The sequence below is a fragment of the Leptopilina boulardi genome, unplaced genomic scaffold (assembly GCF_019393585.1).
Source record: "Leptopilina boulardi isolate dan_hultmark-lab unplaced genomic scaffold, ZJU_Lbou_2.1 LbouV2_165, whole genome shotgun sequence".
NCBI classification, from domain to species: Eukaryota; Metazoa; Arthropoda; class Insecta; order Hymenoptera; family Figitidae; genus Leptopilina; species Leptopilina boulardi.
The window spans coordinates 4,240,503-4,266,458 of record NW_026137713.1 but is presented as its reverse complement, the minus strand read 5'-3'; the positions used below and the strand labels follow the sequence as shown (position 1 = coordinate 4,266,458).

Here is a 25,956-nt window from a genome sequence, read left to right as displayed (position 1 = left end):
CTCTCTTCTTCTTCTTTTTTTTTTTTTTTGCATCTGTAAAAAAAGGAAAATGAAGCAATCTTTAAGATTTTCCTACACTTTAATGAACTTCGTTTAAACTTGAAACGTTATACTTATTACGAACAAAATTTTAATAAAGTTTTTTTTTTTTACATTTAACATAATACAAACTTTTACAATTCTATTTACATTCTACTATTCGGTGAATAAGTATCAGAGTTTATAAAAAAAATATTTTGAAAAGGAAAATTAATATATCCAACTTTCCAGAAAAACATCATTGTGAAACATTTTAAATAGAGAGAAAATTTTTAATTAGATGCACAAATTTCTAGTCGAGTACATTTTTTTTTTTTTTTTTTTTTTAATAATCCATTTGCTTGCCTCGAATATTTTTCGCTTGGAAAATTAACGCAAAAGCTTTTTCACTTGAAGCGTTGTTTCGACATGAAATTTAATTCAAGACTATTTCCATACTCAACTAGATGGCCTGCAATCGACTCCTGCATTTGCTGTATATTGATGAGGTGGTGATGACAGCTTATAAAGTAAAAGAGAAAGAGAGCGAGAGAGTCTAAAACATGAAGTTTTTTTTCTCAAGATATAAAATGCATTCGCAATTCTCGCTGATAAATTTTTTTTTTCCTTATTTTGTAATTTTCGTATTTATTATTGAAAATTATAAACTTGAGTTGCTGAAAATAAATCCACTAGATATTAACAGTTTTCAATATTCTTTTTTTATATATACATATTTAACAAGTAAAAATAAAGTTACAAAGCATAAAAAAAGAGATAAATAAAACAGAAAGTTCAAAAATAAGTAAAAGATTATTTTCATTGGCAAAAAAAAAGAAACAAAAAAAAAAAATCTTGAAAATAAAATTGCAATTCGAACTTCTCTATCTTGCGAATAAAATGTTTTTGTTGTCTCGAACCCTTCAATGAAATGTTCACTTTTACTTATATTATTCTTTTACGTCATGTCATCACTTTATAAAATAAAAATTGATTCCGGTTATACGTGAAATCGAAATTTTCCCAAGAAATTGTTCTTTTATAGAGAAAAATGAACAAAAAAAAATTAAAAGAAATTTCAAAAATACTATTGAGAAAAAAAATAATTTTTAAATATATTTTAACATAACATCAGTAAAAGTGTTGCTGATTTTGTAGAAATAAAAATTCTCTTCTAATTCGTCAATCTACGTTGACTGTTGTTTTTTTGAATAAATTGTATAGACTCGATATAAAACAAAACAAATTTTTTTTCTTCTTTTCTAAAAAAAGAAATCATTTTGACTCAAAGTAAGCCAAAACTGATTACTTTTCTCTTTTGAAACGAAATTCTCTTCTAATTCGTCAATCTACGTTGACTAATGTTTTTCTGAATAAAATCGTATAGACTCGATATAAAACAAAACAATTTTTTTCTTCTCTCCCTTAAGAAACCTTAAATTTGTACTTTGGCGTTTGTTTTTACATTGATTCAAACTTGACTTAACTTTAACTTGACCTTAAATGACCTTGACCTGATCTTCAAACGACCTTGAGTGCCCTGACCTTTAAATGACCTTGTCTTGACCTTGAATGACTTTGACCTGACCTTCATCGACCTTGAGTGACCTGATCTTTAAATGACCTTGTCTTGACCTTGAATGTCCTGGATCTGATCTTTAAACGACCTTGAGTAACCTTGCCTGACCTTTAAATGACCTTGAATGCCCTTGACTTGACCTTGAAATGTCCTTGAATGACCTTGACCTGATCTTCAAACGACCTTGAGTTACCTGATCTTTAAATGACCTTGTCTTGACATTGTCTAAACCTTGAATGACCTTGATCTGACCTTTAAACGACCTTCAGTAACCTTGAACTGACCTTTAAATGACCTTGAATGCCCTTGACTTGACCTTGAAATGTCCTTGAATGACCATGACCTGATCTTTAAATGACCTTGTCTTGACCTTGAATGTCCTGGATCTGATCTTTTAACGACCTTGAGTAACCTTGCCTGACCTTTAAATGACCTCGAATGCCCTTGACTTGACCTTGAAATGTCCTTGAATGACCTTGACCTGATCTTCAAACGACCTTGAGTTATCTGATCTTTAAATGACCTTGTCTTGACATTGTCTAAACCTTGAATGACCTTGATCTGACCTTTAAACGACCTTCAGTAACCTTGAACTGACCTTTAAATGACCTTGAATGCCCTTGACCTGATCTTCAAACGACCTTGAGTTACCTGATCTTTAAATGACCTTGTCTTGACATTGTCTAAACCTTGAATGACCTTGATCTGATCTTTAAACGACCTTGAGTAACCATGCCTGACCTTTAAATGACCTTGAATGCCCTTGACTTGACCTTGAAATGTCCTTGAATGACCTTGACCTGATCTTCAAACGACCTTGAGTTACCAGATCTTTAAATGACCTTCTCTTGACCTTGATCTGATCTTTAAACGACCTTGAATAACCTTGACCTGACCTTCAAATGACCTTGAATGTCTTTGACTTGACCTTGAAATGTCCTTGAATGACCTTCAAATGACCTTGAATGTCTTTGACTTGACCTTGAAATGTCCTTGAATGACCTTGACCTGATCTTTAAATGACCTTGTCTTGACATTGAATGACCTTGACCTTACCTTTAAACGACCTTGAGTAACTCTGACCTGACCATCAAATGACTGTAAATTCCTTGAATTGACCTTGAAATGTCCTTGACCTGACCTTCAAACAACCTTGAGTAACCTGATCTTAAAATGACTTTTAATGTCTTTGACTTGACTTTTAAAATAACCTTGTTCTTCTTAATAAATCGTATAGACTCGATATAAAATAAAAAAATTTTGTCATCTCTTTTCTAAAAAGAAGAAATCCTTTTTTTTTATTTTGACTCAATATAAGTAAGAAATAAATTTTTCTTTGAAATGAAAATTTTTTTTTACTAATTCGTCAATCTACATAGACTGTTGTTCTTGTCATAAAATCGTATAGACTCGATATAAAACAAAAAAATTTTCTTTTCTTCTCTCTTCTCAAAAGAAGGAATCTCTTTGATATGAAGGTAAATTTAAAAAAGAAATTTCTGACTTCAACTACATTCCTTTTTTTTTTTTTTTTTTTGCCAATTTGCAGTGTCAACACAAGTGTAATAAATAACTGAAACTAATAAATTAAATTTAACAAGAATGTTTACTATATTAAGGAGTACAACTGGTTATGTATCACAAGAAACTAAGGATGTTAGAAGGTATTACAGGGTTTAAATAACGAAGGGGTGGTTTTTTTGGGGGTGGGGAGGGATAGGGAGGAACTATGTTGTCTGAGAGACACTGTGTTTTTGATGTATGATGTACTTCGGTGTGTGGCTGTTTTCATACGACCATGGCAAGTCTCGCACTTCAGAGATATGTTGTGCACCATAAAATATATCTCGGGCCTTTGGTTGGCTTATGCCCACACACACAAGAGAGAGAGAGAGAGAGAGAGAGATCCTTGCAAGATGTTTCTATTTCATGGAACACTCGGTTCTTCTCCTAACATGAGGGCGCTGATAGGGAGTAGACTGTAAATCACACCGAATACTAACCCGGTTACTCTCTCGTTACAAGCCCTTGGTGCTTCACTCTATCACCTTCCACTATATATATATGTGTGTGTAGTACGGTTATCGTTATCGTATAAAATTTTTCTTCTTTCATGAAATTTCTCTAAATGCAACTTATTGACTTCCTTTTCTTTACTCATAAAAATTTCATGATTTTCTGGTTCTTAAATCAAGTTCTTTTTTTTTCAGAAAATTGATTACAAAAATTTTTCTTCTAAAATATATTTTGAAATAACAAAATTGATAAGAGGCAATTGTGATTATTACCTTTTTTTTTTTTATCTTTCTTTCATTTTATTGATTGCAAGATTCACACACTAATGAATCAGTAAATGTCTTTCGTTATTGCTCTACGTGCATCAGAGGCATCGACGAGTTGTGGAAAAGATCGAACTAACCCCGGAGAGTTTGTAAGACTCGACAGATTGGAATTAAGGGGAATTACTTCGGGGAAAATTTATTTCGAACTGAGGCGAGAATGGTTAAGGTTGAAAGCGTTTATTTTCAGTAAGTAACGAATCTCAAGAATGTTCATCCTTTTTTTTTTGATATCAATGAAAAATTATAAATAAAACTCAATTTTATCATTACAATGATACATTTCCAATAATAAGTATCATGTTATAACATCTAAAGCATATTGTTCCTCTTCTATTATCCAAGTTCTTCTAATGGATTTCCAATATTTGATATTGTGCACAAAAAAAAAAATTGCAACCATATAAATAAAATGAAATTAGACATTATTTCCAATTGATCTTAATTTCTTTTTCTTTTATAATTAATCTTCATTAATTCACTCTCCTATATCACGAAGGTGTTTGCGTTCTCTTTTAGGAAATTTCTCAAAGCTCATAGTAGATCCTCTTTATTCACTGCCTTGTCTGATAATTACATGCTTGGTAATTATCTTACTTTTAGTATTATTATTCAAGAGATTTTGAAGAGTATTATTTTACGCTAGAAGCATCTGTTTGAAACAAAATTCCCAATTAAAAATCATAGTAAAATATTCAGTGCGATCACACTTGGAAAGATTCACCCGTGAAGTGCACCCTGGAGGTTCTATCAGAATTCCGCCGGAATTTTCAACGTAATTCCGTCGGAATTCCATTGGAGTTCCAAAGAATTTCCAATGGGATTCTGATGGAATACCGATTAATTTTTTTCAAAATTTTTAGAGTCCTAATTCCGTCGGAATCCCGTCGGAATCCCATCGGAAATTCTTTGGACCTCCGATGAAAAACCAACGGAATTACGTTGGAAGTTCCGGCGGAATTCTGATAGAACCTCCAAGGGTCACTTTGCAGGGAATCTTTCCAAGTGGGACTCTAAAAATTTTGAAAAAATTATTTGAAATTCCGTCGGAATCCCATCGGAAATTCTTTGGAACTCCGATGGAATTCCGACAGAATTACGTTGGAAGTTCCGGCGCAATTCTTTGGAATTTCGACGGAATTAGGACTCTAAAATTTTTGAAAAAAATTAATCGGAACTCCGCCGGAACTTCCAACGTAATTCCGCCGGAACTTCCAACGGAAATTCATTGGAACTCCGATGGAATTCCGACAGAATTACGTTGGAAGTTCCGGCGGAATTCTTTGGAATGCCGACGGAATTAGGACACTAAAATTTTTGAAAAAAATTAATCGGAATTCCGTCGGAATTCCGCCGGAACTTCCAGCGGAAATTCTTTGGAACTCCGATGGAATTCCGACAGAATTACGTTGGAAGTTCCGGCGGAATTCTTTGGAATTCCGACGGAATTATGACACTAAAATTTTTGAAAAAAATTAATCGGAATTCCGTCGGAACTCCGCCGGAACTTCCAACGTAATTTCGTCGGAATCCCATGGGAAATTCTTTGGAACTCCGATGGAATTCCGACGGAATTACGTTGGAAGTTCCGGCGGAATTCCGACGGAATTAGGAATCTAAAATGTTTAAAAAAAAATTAATCGGAATTCCGTTGGAATCCCATCGGAAATTCCTTGGAACTCCGATGGAATTCCGACAGAATTACGTTGGAAGTTCCGGCGGAATTCTTTGGAATTCCGACGGAATTAGGAATCTAAAATGTTTGAAAAAAAATTAATCGGAATTCCGTTGGAATCCCATCGGAAATTCTTTGGAACTCCGATGGAATTCCGACAGAATTACGTTGGAAGTTCCGGCGGAATTCTTTGGAATGCCGACGGAATTAGGACACTAAAATTTTTGAAAAAAATTAATCGGAATTCCGTCGGAATCCCATTGGAAATTCTTTGGAACTCCGATGGAATTCCGATGGAATTACGTTGAAGTTCCGGCGGAATTCCGACGGAATTAGGACTCTAAAATGTTTGAAAAAAAATTAATCGGAATTCCGTTGGAATCCCATCGGAAATTTTTTTGGAACTCCGATGGAATTCTGACGGAATTACATTGGAAGTTCCGGCGGAATTCTGATAGAACCTCCAGGGGTCACATTCCAGGGAATCTTTCCAAGTGGGATAACAGTTTTTTTTTTTAAAGAATAAATTTTTTTTTTTTTTTTTGAAAGTATCTCTTCTGATTTGTTGAACCTCTCTTTCTCTCTCTGTATATTGTTCTCGTTTATAGTTTCTTAACCCGAGGTGCAGCATCAGAGAAATCGAACTCAAGGATCCTTGGTAAATCACTGATTCTATATAGGAAGAAAATTCGACATGAGAATTCTTACATTCTAGCCTCTAGGTACGGGACACTTCCACAGAAGGAGCCTTCATGGTTCAATGTCTTGAGAGAAAAATAAAGCTTACAAAATAAAAAAAAAAAAAAAAAAAAGGAAAGGAAAGGAAAGAATAGACTTGCTCCAAGGGATGTTCAATTTCACTTGTTTGAGTGTACAATCGATACAACTCCTCGTTTCTTATCTCTAACGAGTCCTGTTCAATTTAGAGACACTCAAATCTAATCAATAAAAATCAATTTTCTCTATGCGGATAATAAAATATTTCTCCATCTATATTTATATATAAAAATTGAAAAGTTTTTTAAAATAAAATTTTTCCATTATATTTGTTAAAATTTAAGTATCGCAAATTTATATCAATGTTTAAAGTTTATATTACTGTTGTTGAATTAAAGAAAGAAGTATAGAGAAAAGTTTAACATGAAAAGTTATTAATAACATCAACTTATAACACTCTTTCAGAAGCAGTTATTTTTTTTTTTGACATAGACTAATGCCTTTTTGGTAAAATTGATATATTTTCACTGAGTATATAAAAACAATTCTTTCAAGAACAAAAAAAAAAACTAAAATTATTATTATTTTCAAAATTCGAAAAAAAAACATTCTAATTATTTTATATATTTTTATAATGAATTTTGGAATCCTTAATTTTCACCAATTTCCTATACTGTTCAGGAAATGTTATGATTTCCTGATTCTGGACTCTACTCATCCCAGTAGTATAGTGATGAGATTCAATGCAATAGAGGAGAAGCATTAATGTGAGGGAAAATATGCGTGGTGGTAAATATATGTGTACATTTAGAGTCAGCTGGATATGCAACACTGTACTGTTATCTTCGAGTATCTTCGAGATGTTATTACAACATTCTGTGCGCACAAGCTATGCAAATTATTTGGGATTTAATTAAATGTCTGTACGCCTATATTACCAGTATATGCAGTAAACAGCAGTTCCACTATATGGGTAACCATCATATAAGGAAAATGTCATCACTATATAATATACAAATTTAATGACACACTATCACAAAATAATAATAATAATCTTATCAATAATTAATTCTGTATTCATAGAAATTCCTTTCTCTTCAAAAAAAATTCTCTTCTAATTCGTCAATTTACATATTGTTGTTTTTATGAATAAATTGTATAGACTCGATATAAAAACAAAAAAAAATTTTTTCTTCTCCCCTTAAAGGGTATTCTACAATTTAATAATATGTTCTAGAACTTTTTAAGTTTGTTTTACAACCTTAAAGAATAGTTTTACAACCTTAAATTTGGAACTTGGCGTTGTTTTTACAATTAATTAGATTCGACCATGACTTAACTTTGAATTAAACTTGAAGTGATGGCATGAACTACAAATGACTTTGAAGTGACCTTGACCTGACCTTCAAATGACCTTGGCTGACCATGACCTGATCTTCAAACGACCTTGAATAATTTTGACCATCAAATGACCTTGACTTGACCATTAAGTGACCTTGAATAATATTGCCCTTTAAATGATCTTGAATTACCTTGACCTGACCTTCAAATAATCTTGGATTGACCTTCAAATGACATTAACCTTATCTTCAAACGACCTTGACCTTAACCTTGACCTTCAAATGACCTTAAAATGTTCTTGAATTACATTGACCTGGCCTTCAAATAACCTTGGTTTCACCATGAAGTAACCTTGAATTCCTTTGACCTGGCCTTTAAATGACCTTGACTTGACCATGAAGAAACCATGAGCTGATCTTCAAACGACCTTGAATAACTTTGACCATCAAATGACCTTGACTTGACCATGAAGTGACCTTGAATAACATTCCCCTTTAAATGATCTTGAATTACCTTGACCTTACCTTCAAATAATCTTGGATTGACATTCAAATGACATTGACCTTATCTTCAAACGACCTTGACCTTAACCTTGACCTTCAAATGACCTTAAAATGTTCTTGAATTACCTTACCCTGGCTTTCAAATGACCTTGAAGTGACCTTGAATTACCTTGACCTGGCCTTCAAATGACTTTGGTTTGACCATGAAGTGACCTTTAATTACCTTGATCTGGCCTTCAAATGACCTTAACTTGACAATGAAGTGACCTTGAATAACATTGACCTTTAAATTACCTTGACCTGACCTTTAAATGACTTTGACCTAGCCTTCAAATAACCTTGAATTGACATTCAAATGAGCTTGACCTTATCTTCAAACGACCTTAAGTAACCTTGACCTTCAAATGACCTTCAAATGACCTTAAAATGTCCTTGAATTACCTTGACCTTCCCTTCAAATGATCTTGGTTTGACTATGAAGGGACCTTGAATTACCTTGACCTGGCCTTCAATAGACTTTGACTTTACCATAAAGTGACCTTGAATAACATTGACCTTTAAATTACCTTGACCTGACCTGTAAATGACCTTAAATTACCTTGACCTGGCCTTCAAATAACCTTGAATTGACTTTCAAATGGGCTTGACCTTATCTTCAAACGACCTTAATTATCTTTGACCTTCAAATGACCTTAAAATGTCCTTGAATTACCTTACCCTGGCTTTCAAATGACCTTGAAGTGACCTTGAATTACCTTGACCTGGCCTTCAAATGACCTTGATTTGACCATGAAGTGACCTTTAATTACCTTGATCTGGCCTTCAAATGACCTTAACTTGACCATGAAGTGACCTTGAATAACATTGACCTTTAAATTACCTTGACCTGACCTTTAAATGACTTTGACCTAGCCTTCAAATAACCTTGAATTGACATTCAAATGACTTTGATCTTATCTCTTAAAACGAACTTGAATAACCTCGACCTTCAAATGACCTTGAATGTCCTTGACTTGACATTGGCCTAACCTTCAAATGGCCTTGAATGACCTTGAATTTCCTTGACCTTACCTTCAAATGACCTTGAATTGTCTTTGACTTAACTTTGAATGAGCTTTGGTTAAATATTAGGCTCATTCTTTACTAGAATTTAACCACAGTATCTTTTTTACGCAGAAACGTTACTTTACAACCTAAGTTTGTTCTAATACCTTTCTAAAAGAAGAGATCATTTTGACTGAAAATCAGTTGACAAAATTTCTTTCTCTTTAGAAAAGAAAGTTCTCTTCTAATTCGTCAATTCACATTGACTTGTTGTTCATTTAATAAATCGTATAGACTCGATATAAAACAAAACATTTTTTTTTCTTCTCGCCTAAAAAAAGAAATTATTTTGACTCAAAGTAAGCCAAAACTAATTTCTTTTCTCTTTTGAAACAAAATTCTCTTCTAATTTGTCAATCTACGTTGACTAATGTTTTTTTGAATAAATTCGTATAGACTCGATATAAAACAAAACAATTTTTTTTTTCTCTCCTAAAAGAAAAAAAGAAATTATTAACCTGTTTTTAATACTTTACTTAAATTAATTAATGAATATGTAATATTAATTTTTTTCGTAATTTTTCATTTCTAAACAAAATTTTACCAATATTAAAAAAAAGAAGAGAATATAGAAAAATTGACCACAAAGTGCTTTTCTTTTTTTTTTTTTTGAACAATTTGCGTTCGATTTCTTCTTCGCCTATATTTTTAACACGTTTTACTTAACGTTTTGTTCTCTATGGTTATCCAGTTAACGTTCCCTTTACATTGTCACACTATTATTATTTTGTCGAAGTAATTTTTTCTCGTTTTCCAGACAGTTTGCCAACTAGGTTTCGCGGAAGTCCACTTGGATTATTGTGTGGATTCACTGGAAAAATAAATATATATATATTAACTCGCGGCTCGTTTCATTTATTGCTAGTTTGACCTGTTCTGTATCACAAATAAATTCCAAAAAAAAATTTTTTTTAATTTGATTAATGCATTGTCATAGATAGTGAAAAATTATCCCAAAAAAAAAAAATTTTTTTTGATAAAAGAGAAGAAGAATTCTATTTCTTTCTAGTTCCATTTACATTTTGATTTAAAATTTATCTCGATAGAAAATTAATAATATTCGTCAAAGTTCACGTTCTGTGAGATGAATACGATTTTTATATCTCTGGAGAAAAGCTAAACGTAATATATATATATATATATATATATATATATATATATATATGTCTGGGTTATCATAATATTGAGGAATAAAGCCTTTCAAAGCAATTGAATATTTGCTTTTATTATTATCAGAGAATTGCTTTATGATGAGAGAATCTGAAATATGAATATCTTCAACTAATTTATTAAAGAACAGAGGTACATTAAAGGATGCTCTTGGAAGGTTTCATCTTCTTGTAATAGGGTTGCTCTTCAATAGACAAAGGTTTTAATTACGCATTTTAAAAAATTGTTAATAATTGAACTTTGAAAATTTCATTAATTTCTTATGCACTTTTTAAATTAATTAAAGTTCATTTCTTTTTGTAGTATTTGAGATTTTACATTGATTTTGGTTCTAATTTTTGAAATAATTCTGTATTAAGAGAATTATTAATTTTACATAGATGGTTAAAAAAATAAAACAACGATAAATTAAAAAAAAAGCATGAGAATTATACTTATATTTTGTAACAAGTAATGTAAAAATATAATAGTAAATTGATGATTTTTCTTTAATAGCGGATATAGTTTGACGATTTGTAAACGTTTTATGTATCCGAATGTTTCTCGAACTGCAAATAGCGATTGGCAGGAAATTACCAGTCGTTAAACTTACTTTTGAGCTTCTTATCAGGAATTGTATGTGTGTTAAAATGGAAACTGTAAAGAGAGAGAGAGAGAGAGAGAGAGAGAGAACTTACTTCTCGTAAACATGAGGCAATTTACCTCTCGTATAATATCGATCACTAAACTTTTAGAATTTAGGCGCGCATTAAATAATTCAATTTTCCTCTGCAAAATCTTCTCTATTAATATATGACAAATATTTCCACAAAGTTAATTACTAAACTTTATTATATCAATATCTAACTCAAAACTGGAAAAAATTTTCTAATCCAATTCAATTGAGGATTCAACAGAATTTATAATTTTTCCAAATATTTTCTCTATAGAAAATTTTTTTTCTATTTTACATATATGCAACATACTTGAATACAGAAGTTATAAATTTCTTTTAAACATATTTTTTTTTTTTTCTAAGAGAAAATCAACTTTTGATTCATTGTCGTTTGTAAAAGTCATTCGTGTCATTTATTGTACAGATGAATTTTCAATGTATCGAGAAGTAGCAGCAGCAGCTGTGCGATAGTTTTTGATACACACAAATCGTGACAAGAAGAATCGATTTATATACATATATATATATACGATATGATCGATTTTAGACGGAATACTAAAATGGCTTTTATCGCATACGTTTGCTGTAAATTTGAGAAATGATGACAGCCTTTCCGAAATGTCAAGCTTAAAATATTTACCTATACATGTGTATTATCGCAAAATGATTGGTAACTCACATGACTTTATAAAATACAAAATACTTTCAAAAATTTTAATTCATCAATTTCCAAATTCTATTTTTTTTTTTCACCTTCGAAACAAACTTATAATGCAAAAAAAAAAAAATGATGTAGAGACTGGAAATCTTCTTAAAGATAGATTTATGAACTGCATAAAGTCGGAAAAGTGGTGGCTAAAAAGAAATATGGCCCTTGGAGGAAAAATGTAATCGCGTAACAAAAAGAAAAAAAAAGAAGTAAAGAAAATTGTTATCCTTCCCACAACGTCAAGTAGGATGGATGTTTCTTGCAAAAAAAAAAAAAAAAAAAAAAAAAAAACTGATGAAAAACCACAATTTTTCTAATTTTCTTTTTTTTCACAGGATATGGAAGTATAGCACCAAGATCATCTTGGGCCAAGGTCGCGACAATGGGTTACGCGAGTTTGGGAATCCCCTTGACTTTGGTATACTTATCAAGTGCTGGTGGTTTATTATCACGTTGCGCCCGAGGCGTTTTTACCAGAGCACTATGCTGTTGCCTTTGCTCCAATTGTGGCTATTGCTGTTACGATGAAAGACGAATGCAGGTATAGAAAATATTATTTTTATTTACTGTTAACAATATTTACACAAATATATTTATTATCAAATAGGTAAGATAATTTTTTTTTTAAACAGTACAATTGATTATTTATGACAAATTTTAACTCGTATAAATTCGTATAGACTCGTATATAAAACAAAATAATTTTTTTTTCTTCTCTCCTTTAAGGATGTTTTACAACTTAAAACTTTTTTTCCTAAAACCTTTCAAGTTTGTTTTACAACCTTAGAGAATTGTTTACAAACTAGAGCTGTGCAATGTTCGAATCGAATCGAATTTGGTTCGGTTTTTAATGACCCTGACTCGAATTTCGAACTTTCGACATTAGAACTGGACTGACTCGGAAGTCGGATTTTCGACATTCGACCTGGACGGACTCGAATGTCGAAACTGGGCTGACTCGAACAGTTCGGTTCGATTTATTTTGCACAGGTCTAGATATTTTCATTTTCCAGGAAAACATTCTATTCAAAAAAATGGAATAAAATTGATAATTTTTAGTCTACTGCAATTTAGGTTCAATTGGTAGGTTTTTTCTGAAGGTATTAGGTGTTGTTTTAAGGTAAAAAAATAATAGAGACATGCTGATTAATTTTTTTGAATTTGTAAGGAATTTTTTCATTTTCCAGGAAAACATTCTATTCAAAAAAATGGAATAAAATTGATAATTTTTAGTCTACTGCAATTTAGGTTCAATTAGTAGGTTTTTTTGAAGGTATTTCGTGTTGATATTAGGTAAAAAAAATAATAGAGATATGCTGATTAATTTTTTTTGAATTTGTAAGGAATTTTTTCATTTTCCAGGAAAACATTCTATTCAAAAAAATGGAATAAAATTGATAATTTTTAGTCTACTGAAATTTAGGTTAAATTAGTAGGTTTTTTCTGAAGGTATTAGGTGTTGTTTTAAGGTAAAAAAATAATAGAGACATGCTGATTAATTTTTTTTTAATTTGTAAGGAATTTTTTCATTTTCCAGGAAAACATTCTATTCAAAAAAATGGAACAAAATTGATTATTCCTATTCCATTGCAATTTAGGTTCAATTGGTAGGTTTTTCTGAAGGTATTAGGTGTTGTTTTAAGGTAAAAAAATATTAGAGACATGCTGATAATTTTTTTTTAATTTGTAAGGAATTTTTTCATTTTCCAGGAAAACATTCTATTCAAAAAAATGGAATAAAATTGATAATTTTTAGTCTACTGCAATTTAGGTTCAATTGGTAGGTTTTTTCTGAAGGTACTAGGTGTTGTTTTAAGGTAAAAAAATAATAGAGACATGGTGATTAATTTTTTTTAATTTGTAAGGAATTTTTTCATTTTCCAGGAAAACATTCTATTCAAAAAAATGGAACAAAATTGATAATTTTTAGTATACTGCAATTTAGGTTCAATTGGTAGGTTTTTTCTGAAGGTATTAGGTGTTGTTTCAAGGGAAAAAAATAATAGAGACATGCTGATTAATTTTTTTTGAATTTGTAAGGAATTTTTTCATTTTCCAGGAAAACATTCTATTCAAAAAAATGGAACAAAATTGATTATTCCTATTCCATTGCAATTTAGGTTCAATTGGTAGGTTTTTCTGAAGGTATTAGGTGTTGTTTTAAGGTAAAAAAATATTAGAGACATGCTGATAATTTTTTTTGAATTTGTAAGGAATTTTTTCATTTTCCAGGAAAACATTCTATTCAAAAAAATGGAATAAAATTGATTATTCCTATTCCATTGCAATTTAGGTTCAATTGGTAGGTTTTTCTGAAGGTATTAGGTGTTTTTTTAAGGTAAAAAAATATTAGAGACATGCTGATAATTTTTTTTTAATTTGTAAGGAATTTTTTCATTTTCCAGGAAAACATTCTATTCAAAAAAATGGAATAAAATTGATAATTTTTAGTCTACTGCAATTTAGGTTCAATTGGTAGGTTTTTTCTGAAGGTACTAGGTGTTGTTTTAAGGTAAAAAAATAATAGAGACATGGTGATTAATTTTTTTTAATTTGTAAGGAATTTTTTCATTTTCCAGGAAAACATTCTATTCAAAAAAATGGAATAAAATTGATAATTTTTTGTCTACTGCAATTTAGGTTCAATTGGTAGGTTTTTTCTGAAAGTATTAGGTGTTGTTTTAAGGTAAAAAAATAATAGAGACATGCTGATTAATTTTTTTTAATTTGTAAGGAATTTTTTCTTTTTTCAGGAAAACATTCTATTCAAAAAAATGGAACAAAATTGATAATTTTTAGTATACTGCAATTTAGGTTCAATTGGTAGGTTTTTTCTGAAGGTATTAGGTGTTGTTTCAAGGTAAAAAAATAATAGAGACATGCTGATTAATTTTTTTTGAATTTGTAAGGAATTTTTTCATTTTCCAGGAAAACATTCTATTCAAAAAAATGGAATAAAATTGATTATTCCTATTCCATTGCAATTTAGGTTCAATTGGTAGGTTTTTTTTGAAGGTTACCAATGTTGTTTTAAGGTAATAAAATAATAGAGACATGCTGATTAATTTTTTTTGAATTTGTAAGGAATTTTTTCATTTTCCAGGAAAATATTCTATTCAAAAAAATTGTATAAAAATTATTATTTCTTTTGTATTACAGTTTAGGTTCAATTGGTAGGTTTTTTTTGAAGGTATTACGTGTTGTTTTAAGGTAAAAAAATAATAGAGACATGCTGATTAATTTTATTTGACTTTGAAAGGGATTTTTTCATTTTCCAGGAAAACATTCTATCTAAAAAAATCGAAAAAAATTGATTATTCTTACTCTATTGAAATTTAGGTTCAATTGGTAGGTTTTTTTGAAGGTAAAAAGTGTTGTTTGAAGGTAAAAAAATAAAAGAAACATGCTGATTAATTTTATTTGACTTTCTTTTTTGAAACGAAATTCTCTTCTAATTCGTAAATCTACATTGACTCGTTTAAATTCATATAGACACCGATATAAAACAATACAAATTTTTTTTTTTCCCCCTAGGAAAAGGAAAGGCGAATGAGAAAGAAAAGACAACAGGAGGAAATGGCGCAACAGCAACAGCAAATGCAATTACAGGAGCCATTTTATGTGAGAGCAAATGCCTCAACATATCCAAATGTTGAGATAAAAGCAAGTCCAAAAGATGAGGTATCAAGTCTCGGTTCAGGTGATAGACCAAATGTTACAATACTTGCACCAATTAGCATATGTCTTGGTGCAATGTTGTGCTACATTATTGCCGGTGCTTTTGCACTTCATAAGTTGGAGGGTTGGACTATTGTTGGTACGTAGAAAAATATTAATTTTTTTTTTTCATTTTAGTAAATTAATTTTGTTTTTTTTTTATGATCTATAATAAATTGATGGAAAATCATGATAATATTAACGTAAATGCAAAATTATATTATACACCATTCAATAGCAAAGCTTGGAAACTTAACTCCCTTGAGTGCAAAGCTCTCTAAGAGAGTATAAATATTCATAAATATTATTCTCGAATCGATGGTATATAGATAGATATTTAAATATTGATGAAAAATTTTTTTTTGTAAATAGAAATTGGAATTTTAAAATAGAAAAATAAGTTCAAAAGGTCATTATAATTGTCTTAATTTTCATATTTTAATATCATCAACGATAAAGAAAAAAAAAATTAAAAAATTGAACATTAATTGTCCTAACTGAAAAAATAATTTAGAAAAACAATTTTATGATTTTCCTCTGCATATACTAAAAAAATTTTTTTGATTCAAATACTCGATTACTTGACTATTAAATAAATATTTACATGAACTAAACAATTTTTATTTTCGATACCAAATTAATTTCAAAAATCAAGCAGGCTGAAAAATAGTTTATCTAAAATTTATGAAAAAAAACTTTTAAAATAATTTAGATATTTCTTTTTGCATTTGAAAGAGCTTTCATTTTTTCTTTCAAAATCCGTTGGAATAATTAAAAAATTTTCAAAAATAACAAAATGGCGGTTATTTTAATAAAAAATTTTTTATTTAATCTCGAAAATAAAAATTATTTGATTCAAGTAAATATTTATTTGATAATAGAGCCAAATAATCGAGTATTTGAATCAAAATTATTTTTTTTCAGTAACTAATAAATAAGATAAAATCATAATTACACCAATTTTTTTTTTACAGATGCATGCTACTTCTGCTTCATGAGTTTAAGTACAATTGGTTTTGGCGACATGCTACCCGGTTCCTATCCTCATTATAATATTCACGAATCACAGAATATAACCATATGGTTCTGTTCATGTTATATAATGTCGGGTATGGCATTGACGGCAATGTGCTTCAATATTCTGCATGATGAAATTGTTCATCGGCTTAATCATCAAAACGATAAACAGGAACAAGTCAAGACCAGTCCAAGTGTCGATGAATTAACATCAACCGATCCATTTGCACTTACATCGTGACAATTTCCCACAAGTAATTTATGCCATAGAAATGTTACTGAGGAAAGTTTAATTTGCGGTGATCCACCAATAAGTATATTTGCTCATGAAAATGAAATAAATATTCTCAAGGATACATCGTATAATAATCAAGTTGACGTTACAAGAGATTGTAAACCAATTCTTAAACTTGAGGATCATATTAGTCATTTGCCAGCTGTTTATACATTGCCGGAAGTTGATGAAGAAGCCGAGGAAAATACCGAAATGTAAAACTTCAACTGAAAGTATGTTAAAAAAAAATAAATTTTGAAAAAAAAGGCTGGACTGAAAAAAAATTTATTTGCCTCAAATAATTATCAAAAAATTATTTATTTTTATCAAATAATTATTACTGGAGATATTTGTTTCAAATACAGAAATTATTGGTACAAATACAGTTTATTTAATTGAAATAAAAATTATTTTCTTGAAATTAATATTTATTTGATAATATATTTATTTGATCAAATAATCGAGTATTTGAATCAAATAAATTTTTTTTTTGCAAGCCTTTGAGGATTTCATGACTCTGAAGAATGTGATTCAATTATTGTTTAATTAATTGTATTAATATTAATTGTATCATAAATATTATTTATAATAAACTATTATATGTAAATAATTGAAAATTAAATGAAATTTTTAAAATTTCTAAGTGAAGAATACACTCACAGAAAATTAAAAGGCACTAAAATAAGCTGCAACGCTTATTATTTTAATCCATTTTGGTATTAAAATAAGCAAAATTGGATTAAAATAATAAGCATTGCAACTTATTTTAATGCCTTTTAATTTTCTGTGCTAAAATTTTGTTTAATAAAAATTCTTCGGCCATGAAATCCTTTTTTTTAGAAAAAAGTCTCAAAAAGGCGTTTTCAGGTGAAGACTTCGTGCCTTCAGGATGTTGTAATGATTGTTGAAATAATTTTTTATATTGAAGACTTTATAAAACAAAAACAAAAAAACGAGAGAACGAAAAAAAGGTTTTCTTTTTACAAATTGTATAAATAATGTTTTGAATATATATTGAAAATTTCTGTATTGAGTCTTCAATATTTCTAAAAAAAAAAAATATATATATATATCAGGATACATATATGTATATATAATTCAAAGAAAACAAAAGTTTCTTTACAGAAAATTAGCTTCAAAATTAATATTCTGTAAAGAAAAACAATTTAAATCTAAACGTCTCTGCAAATATAATATTAAGTTTCTCTTTTTTTTTTAAACGGATGCTGTATATACTTTTTTTTTTTGGAAAACGATTCAAATTTTTTCAAACTATTAAAAAAAACGTATTTAAAAAATGCATAGGTTCAATTTTCGAAAATCTATTTTTGTTTCATTCGTTCAAAAGAAAAAATGAAATATCAAAAAAAAAAACAAATGCAACGTCCTGATGCTGAAAATTAAAAAAAAAAATAGTTATTGTCATTTCTACGGGCCTATGTATTAAAAAGAAGTTTTTTTTATACTTCCTAAAAAAAAAAATGGACCCTCGCGATGTAAAATACTTTTTATATATATATAGTGACTTATTGAACCTTCAAAATAGGGGCGTCCGGCCGTTCAATATGGATTAAAAAACTTTTTTCAAAGAAGGGGGCAAAAACACGCACCTAAAGTTTTAAATCGAAAGTTAGTTTTCAACTGACTTGTGTCCACGAATCTTTGCGACTGTGTGTCCAAATGGAATACACTTGAGCATCTGTGTGTGAACTTTTTTTTTTTTTTAAATAAGAAAATTTCTGAAAAATCTGTTAGTAGAAAGTATCGGAAAAGAAATGAGAATAAAATGAAGAGAAATCTTTTTCGAGATTCGACGTCCCTTTATATATATATATAGTATATATATATATATAAATCATTACGTCCACGTCCGGACGCAGAAAAAAAAAATACTAAGGTCGAATTCTATGCTCAAGAACAATAACTATTATATTCTTACGATTAGTTGTAATATTGATATAAATATTTGTAAGGAAATTGCGCTTATTCGAGTGGAGCTGTGCCAGATTTTTGTTTTTTTCAAAAAAAAAAATTATTTAACTATCAAAAGACTGATCAATTAAAATATAATTTAAAAAATTTCTTTTTTCAAAAAAAAAAAATAGTTTAAAATTTTTATTTTAGTTTTAGTTCAGCTATATTTTTAATAATTTTTTTTTTTTAATAGAATTTAATTTTATTCTCGCTATAAAAAAGGAAATTCAAATTTAAAAATTAGCCACAGCTCTACTCGCGTTGTTTAATTATTAAAATACTCAAGACTGCTATCCGCAAAAAAAAAAAAACGATAGCTGTAAAATGTATACAATTTTAAGGTGAAATCAATGTGTCAGCAGGTGTGGAAAAAAAAACCTCTAAATTTCCTTTTTATGAACGAAAAAGATTTTCTTTTTTTTTATGCTGCACAAAAAAAAACGACTGACCACAAGTATAAATAAAAAAAAAAATGCATTATAGTCTCCTAGAAAGGCCACTTTCGTTTATTAACATATCATATACGATAGGATGTGAGATGTATATTAATTATTAAAAAATCGAAATCAAAAAAAAAAAAATCCAAAATTACTCTCAAATATAAAAAATATATGACAATCGTGATTCTGTATAATTATTATCACACAATGATTGTTGAAAATTGTTTGTTTTTTCTTGTGGCGCAGAAAATGGCAGTCAATAGTCTCCCACTGTTTAAGAAATAAAAAAAAAAAATGTATAATAAATATATGTCAAAAGTAGTTTCTTTAATTATTGTTAAAAAAAAAAGTGTTATTAATTTTTTACTCCTAGTAGAAAATTTACCTTTTTTTTCAAAATTTATTTTTTTTTATTATATTTTGTTTGTAAAATCCTTTTTTTGTGACCATTTCTTTCTTTTCTTCTTTCTTTCTTTTTTTTTATCTTCCTTACAAACCCATGGGAAATATAACCAAGTCCAAGACATTGTGGCGAGCCGGTTTGGAAAACTTTGCCTTCAATTTTACGACGAGAAATTCGAATGAAAAGTCAAACGCCATGGGAGTTATTTTTCTCGATGTTATATACGTTCCTTTTTGCTCATCTTGCGAATAAATGTGAAGAGGATACGAATCTTAAATTCAGTTAATAATGAAGTTACTATTGTCACTTTTTATTATATAAAAAGAAAGTGAATCTTGAAAATTTTTTTTAAAAGGTTTTTTTAAAATCACTGATATGAGAGCGCGATTCTTTTTAAAGTTACACTTTCAAAAAGAGCAGACACAAGTTTCTTATATTCCTTATATGAGTTTCATTCTGGTTTTTTTTTTTTTTTTTTTTTTTTTTTGGGAGTCGATTTCGTTTTATTTGCGTCTAGCTCAGCACTTCAGTTTTCGCGCTTCGATAAGACTTTTTCTCATCCTCTCTTTTTTGACTTGCACAAAAGTACAATACCAAATTTTTATATCAAAAAGGTACAGAAAAAGATGAATGCGATTATTGTTGATTCAATGCATTCTCAAGAATATAGTGAGAAAATTGTCAAAGAATTTTGTTTTATTTCAAAAAAAAAAAAAAAAAATTAAATTTTTCTCTTCATTCTTTATATAGAGAGAAAATTTAGTCAAATCAAAGAAATTTTAAATACACTGAAATAAAAATAGAAAATGGATTTTTAAATTTAAAAAGAAGAATTTTTAAAAATATATCTAAAAAATTAATGAACTAAAAATTTATTAAATTATAATATTTATTTTAATGAAATATACTATTTTTGATATACAATATATTTACACAATACAGTGGATGAAAAATAAAATAAAAAAAAAAAAAAAAAATCCTTGCGTGAATGCCAATAAGTAAACAGACCGCGCAATGGAATCGAAATCGAGTCATAAATCGCACATGTAGCCGTGCGAAATTGCTGAGAAGGCAAGAGGATACATTGGTTACATGAATGCATTTCTTTTTCATGCCTTCCTCATATTCCAATCACCGACATGTATACGTGCATGTCACACTTTTGTAATATAAAGTTTTTGTTTTTTTTTTTCTATCTGCAATGCGACGTCAAAATTTTTATTATATTTTTTTTAAAAAAAATATTTTTTAATACATTTTCTGTTTTTTTTTTAATATTATTATTTAATAATTAATAATTATTATTTAATAATTAATAATTAATAATTAATAATTAATAATATTATTTTTATTATATAATAAACCATTTATTATATTTCAAAAAATATATTTATTCAATTAAAAATACATTTTTTATTATAAAATATTAATATTTCAATTCAATAATATCAAATCATATTAATTTAAATAATTTAATTAAATAATTTAATAGTTAAATAATTTTTTTTAATTATTTGCATTTATTGATAACAAATTTATTTAATTAATATTTCAATATTTACAAAAAAGGGAAAGATAAATTTTCAAAAAGTAAAACATTTAAAAATTCAGGGATTCCCAAATTGTTTAATTTAAACAAAAATTATTTACATAAATAAAAATAAATAATAAATAAATATACTAAATAATGTAATAAATTTCCAATGAATAATAATTTCCAAAGTAATTATAAAACAGAATTTATTATATTACAAAAATAAATTTAAAAAAGCGCGCCAAAAATAACTACATAAATAAAAATAAATAATAAATGATAATAAATTTCCAATGAATAATAATTTCCAAAGTAATTATAAAATAGAATTTATTATATTACAAAAATAAATTTAAAAAAGCGCGCCAAAAATAACTGTCGGTTATAAATGTTTTTTTCTACATTATCAATAGAAGTTTTAAACAATTTTTAAACACCAGTTGGTAATTGTCGGTAAATTAAAGGAGAAACTTGAATTATTTACCGCTAGGAACGCTAGTGAAGCCCGGCGCATTCATCGCTGACGGAAGAACATATGTTGTATCAAAGACGCATGCGCAGTTATCGCTTCCGCGACGTACCGAGACATCTTTCCAGTCAAATCGCAGTGATTGTTTTTCAATTTTAGTCAATATTTAAAGGAACTTTTATTAATGTCAGAGCCACAGTCAGCTCTTTTACTACGTAAACAATTAGCAGGTATTAATGTGTATAAAAATTTTGTGTTAAGTGTATAATTATTGTGCAATGTGAATGTCAAAAAATGTAAAATTAAATGCTCTAAAATTTTTAACTGAAAAACGAAACCAACCATCCTTGCCGCTTGTGACTCTTTCGAAATTTTTTATTTCTATTGTGAAGAATTATTTTTTTTTCTCACAATTTCCTGAGTATTTAAATCTTCTAATTTTTTTTTTTTTTTTTTTCACTATTTTACAATTCTCTAACTTGAATTCGGGGCGTGAAAATCAATACGAAGCTGCTGTGTGGTGTGTTCGGGTTTCGTCCCCCTTGGAATAACGTTAACCTAGCATTTCATGTTTTCGCTTTTTGTACACGCGTGGAACTCTTGTGCGCCGTCGTCATCGTCAAATGTCGTCGTCAAACTGCCGACCCCAGATTTTAACACGAAAATAATTGTCAGACCATGTTTATTTATAGCCATTTTGCGCGTTACAAAATTCCTTGAGGATCGCATTTTAGTTTGGCGGTGATAAAAAAAAAAGAAAAAAAAAAAAAAAAAAGAAAAGGCGATGCGAAAGCAGCATTGGCGGCGAAGGTCGATTGCCTTCAAACCAACTCTCTTTGGTTTTTGCACATGGCGAATTTTAAAACTTAACTTCGAGGGTTGATTGACCTCTCTCTTTCTCTCTCTCTCTTTTATATGTTAACCTTGATAGAATACAATGAACCTAGAAAAAATCGTGATCCTTAAAAAAAAAAAAATATCAATTTTTGACAGTGTCTGTCAATTTGATTAGTTAAGTAATGTCGCGTGTTGAATAATAATACACATAACCTATAAATTGCAACAAAACTTCCCAAGCACTGTTGTCGTTTGGCGGATGCGTTACAACACTTTCTCCACAATTCATTTATAGCTTTCGATTTCTTCCTTTTTATGATCTCACTCACGTAACAACGCTTCTTCCATTTTTAGTGTTAATTATTTTTTTTTCGTTTTCTTTTCTTTTTCGATTTTATAGAGTATAAAAATTTCTTTGTCTATTCTAACCTAGAAATTATATGATTTTGCAATATTGACCTTGGACTTTGTAATTTGCGGAAATCATTGTGAAATAATTATCCCTTTTATTGACATTTTTTTTTTTTTTATTGTTGAGAGAAAATTTTATTATATAGATTTAGAACATGATTTATTTATTTTTTACAGAATTGAATAAAAACCCAGTTGAAGGGTTTTCAGCAGGTTTAATAGACGACAATGATATTTATCGATGGGAGGTGCTTATTATTGGACCTCCGGATACATTGTAGTAAGTATTTTAAAAGAAATTAGTTTTTTTCCATTAATTTGAAATAATTAATTTTGTTTTTTTAATTTCAATTTTAGTGAAGGTGGCTTTTTCAAAGCACATTTACAATTTCCGAAGGAATACCCCTTAAGGCCTCCTCGTATGAAGTTTATAACAGAAATATGGCATCCAAACAGTGAGTTTTTAATTCTATAGATTCTATAATTTGATTTTTTTTTTTCTAATCAGTTATTTAGAATTTTTTTTTTTTTTTTACAAAGAAGCAATAATTTATATTTAAATTTACGAGAATTTGGAGAAATTTTTTTAAAAAAGAATTTTTTCTTTTTTTTATTTAGTCGAAAAAAATGGTGATGTATGCATATCCATTTTGCACGAGCCTGGTGATGACAAATGGGGATATGAGAAGGCTTCAGAACGGTGGTTACCGGTGCATACAGTGGAAACTATTCTCATAAGCGTCATCAGTATGCTCGCTGATCCAAATGACGAAAGTCCAGCTAATGTAGATGCTGCTGTAAGTTTTTTTTTATTCTCTAAATCTTAAAAAAAAAAAAAATTCCTTTTTTTTTGCTATCGCGTAAACAAAAATTGAGAGAACGCGATGCCTTTTTTTTTACTAATTAATATTTTATTTATCACTCTCCACAATTTTTTAAGAATATAAAAATAAAATAATATTCTATATATAATAATAATATATAAAAATAAATAGTTTACTATAATATTAATCGCAAAAGAATTAAAAAAATAGAATTTCGATTATTTTCTTAAGTAAAATAATTTTTTCTAATAAAATTATTAATAATTAATTTTTGTTTTTTTCGCCTAAATTATAGAAAGAATGGCGAGAAAGTTATGTGGAGTTCAAACGGAAGGTGGCAAGGTGTGTCAGAAAAAGCCAAGAAGAGTGTGCGTAGGGGGAATGATTATTATTAAAACGGAAAGACTTATTTAATTCTGGTAAGCTTTTTTTTTTCCCCTACAAGATTACAAATTTCTTCAAAAATATTTTAGATTTTCTAAAAAAAAAAAAACCTTGCTTAATCCATTAAAGTACCTAGTTTTGCTATTGAAAAAAAATCATATTTCAAAGAATTATTATTAATAATAAAAATTAATTGAAAAAATTCATTTCTTTAGAAATTTAATTGTTAAAATTATTGAAAGAAAAAATGAAAAGAATTTTTTCATTTATTTTTTTTAATCTATTTTCATTGATATAGGGAAGCCGTAAGCACTGTGCAAAAGTAAAAAAAGAAAAAAAAAGTTCAGCATTAAAGCTCATGGACAACAGTGTCACTAATTACGCTCGACCCATCCTTTCGCAGAGCTGGAGGGAGAAAGTCGATCTCTTGCAATTTTTTTTTTTTTTTTTGTCAAGCGTTCAAAAATTGATCTCCGCCACCTTTTACTTACCATCAATTAAACGCGAAACAAAACAAGTAACTAAATAACATGCAGCTCACATTTTACAATGACTAATCTAATTTACATATTTACAAAAAAAAAAAAAAACAAAGGAAAAAACAGAAATCACCTGTACAATTTCTACTTTATATTACCTACTAGTTACTGTAATCTAAACGTTCCCCTCTTCCATTTCCCTTTTTTTTTTTTTAAACCATCATTTCCTCCCTCATCATCTGATCTCCGTATCCTTTTTAATTAAAAAAAAAAAACAAAACAAAACAAATACTACGTTCAATTATTACTCATCGATAATTCCCTCAATGTCCTTTCGTATTTTCTTACTTTTTTCATTATATAAAATCTATAAATATATATATAAATAAAAAAAAAAAATATAAATAAATTTTTGTAAAGTCAAAGAACAAAACAATCGTCGAATATGTAATAATTATAATAATAATAATAATAATAATGTCAGTGATGGGAGAAATATCGCTCGAATATTGCTTTGATACTATGTTAATATCGGGTAATTATCGACTATTGCGTTAGAATATAAAAGAAAAAAAGTTAGGAAGATTTCTTCTGAACCGTAAGTTGCCAAAATAACGAATTCTAATTAAATTAATTGATGTCATAATAAACAGTGATAATTAAGTGGAAAAAAAAAAAGTGTCGCTGATAACGGCTTAGGAAAATAATAGATTTTTCTCAATTTTTGCGCCAGAATGAACTTTTCTTCTCTCGCGCATAAATTTGCGGTTCTAAACAAAATTATTATTTTTTTTTTTTAAATGTGAAACAAAAAAAAACAAACATTAATATTGTCAATTAAATTGATAAAATACTGAAGGAACATTCTTTTGCATTTTATCTAATGCTCCTCAGATTGATTGAGTTTGTCTCTCGTTAATTTAGATAATGATAATAAAAAGTGATCATTTTGTATCAAAATTTAAATTCGCAGCTAATTTTTTTTTTTTCAATTGTACTTACTCAATTATAAAGAATGTTTGTCATATATGGCCGTGTCTTTTTGACAATAACTATACGTCATTTATTGTTTTTCAACAAATGATTGTGATTATTTTATTGTCTTACAATTTTTATGTTGTTTTTTTTTTTTTTAACAAATTAGTCTCAATTCGAATTTGTAAGATATTGTGAAGTAGAAAGTAAAAAAAAAAAAAAAAAAAAAAACAATCACACTTTACCGAACAGTGTTAGTAAAAATTTGTTTGTCACGTACAAAATGATAAATTTTAATTTTTTTTTTTTAAATCTGCTGCAATAAAAAACATATTATACATAATTTTTGAATTACAATTTTGTATGAAGCATAATTATTGTTTTTTTTTTTTAAATAACTCCCTTCAT

General features: G+C 28.5%; 2 protein-coding genes across 2 annotated transcripts in view; both read left to right on the top strand.

Moving 5' to 3' along the window:
• The window catches only part of LOC127277052 (TWiK family of potassium channels protein 18-like), a 299,454-nt gene extending 279,901 nt beyond the window's left edge, over positions 1-19,553 (top strand). The window contains exons 5-7 of the mRNA XM_051297866.1: positions 12,146-12,351; positions 15,345-15,627; positions 16,502-19,553. Of these exons, the coding sequence (XP_051153823.1) occupies positions 12,146-12,351; positions 15,345-15,627; positions 16,502-16,785 (773 nt within the window). The 3' untranslated portion in view covers positions 16,786-19,553. The remainder of the gene's footprint in view (positions 1-12,145; positions 12,352-15,344; positions 15,628-16,501) is intronic.
• A 2,147-nt stretch (positions 19,554-21,700) lies between these two features.
• On the top strand, positions 21,701-24,862 carry LOC127277373 (ubiquitin-conjugating enzyme E2 G1). The gene is made up of 6 exons (XM_051298476.1): positions 21,701-21,868; positions 23,064-23,166; positions 23,244-23,341; positions 23,505-23,683; positions 24,006-24,129; positions 24,393-24,862. The coding sequence occupies exons 1-5, from the start codon at positions 21,823-21,825 to the stop codon at positions 24,084-24,086; spliced, it is 507 nt and encodes a 168-aa protein (XP_051154433.1). The 5' UTR covers positions 21,701-21,822; the 3' UTR covers positions 24,087-24,129; positions 24,393-24,862.
• Positions 24,863-25,956: the final 1,094 nt, after the last annotated feature.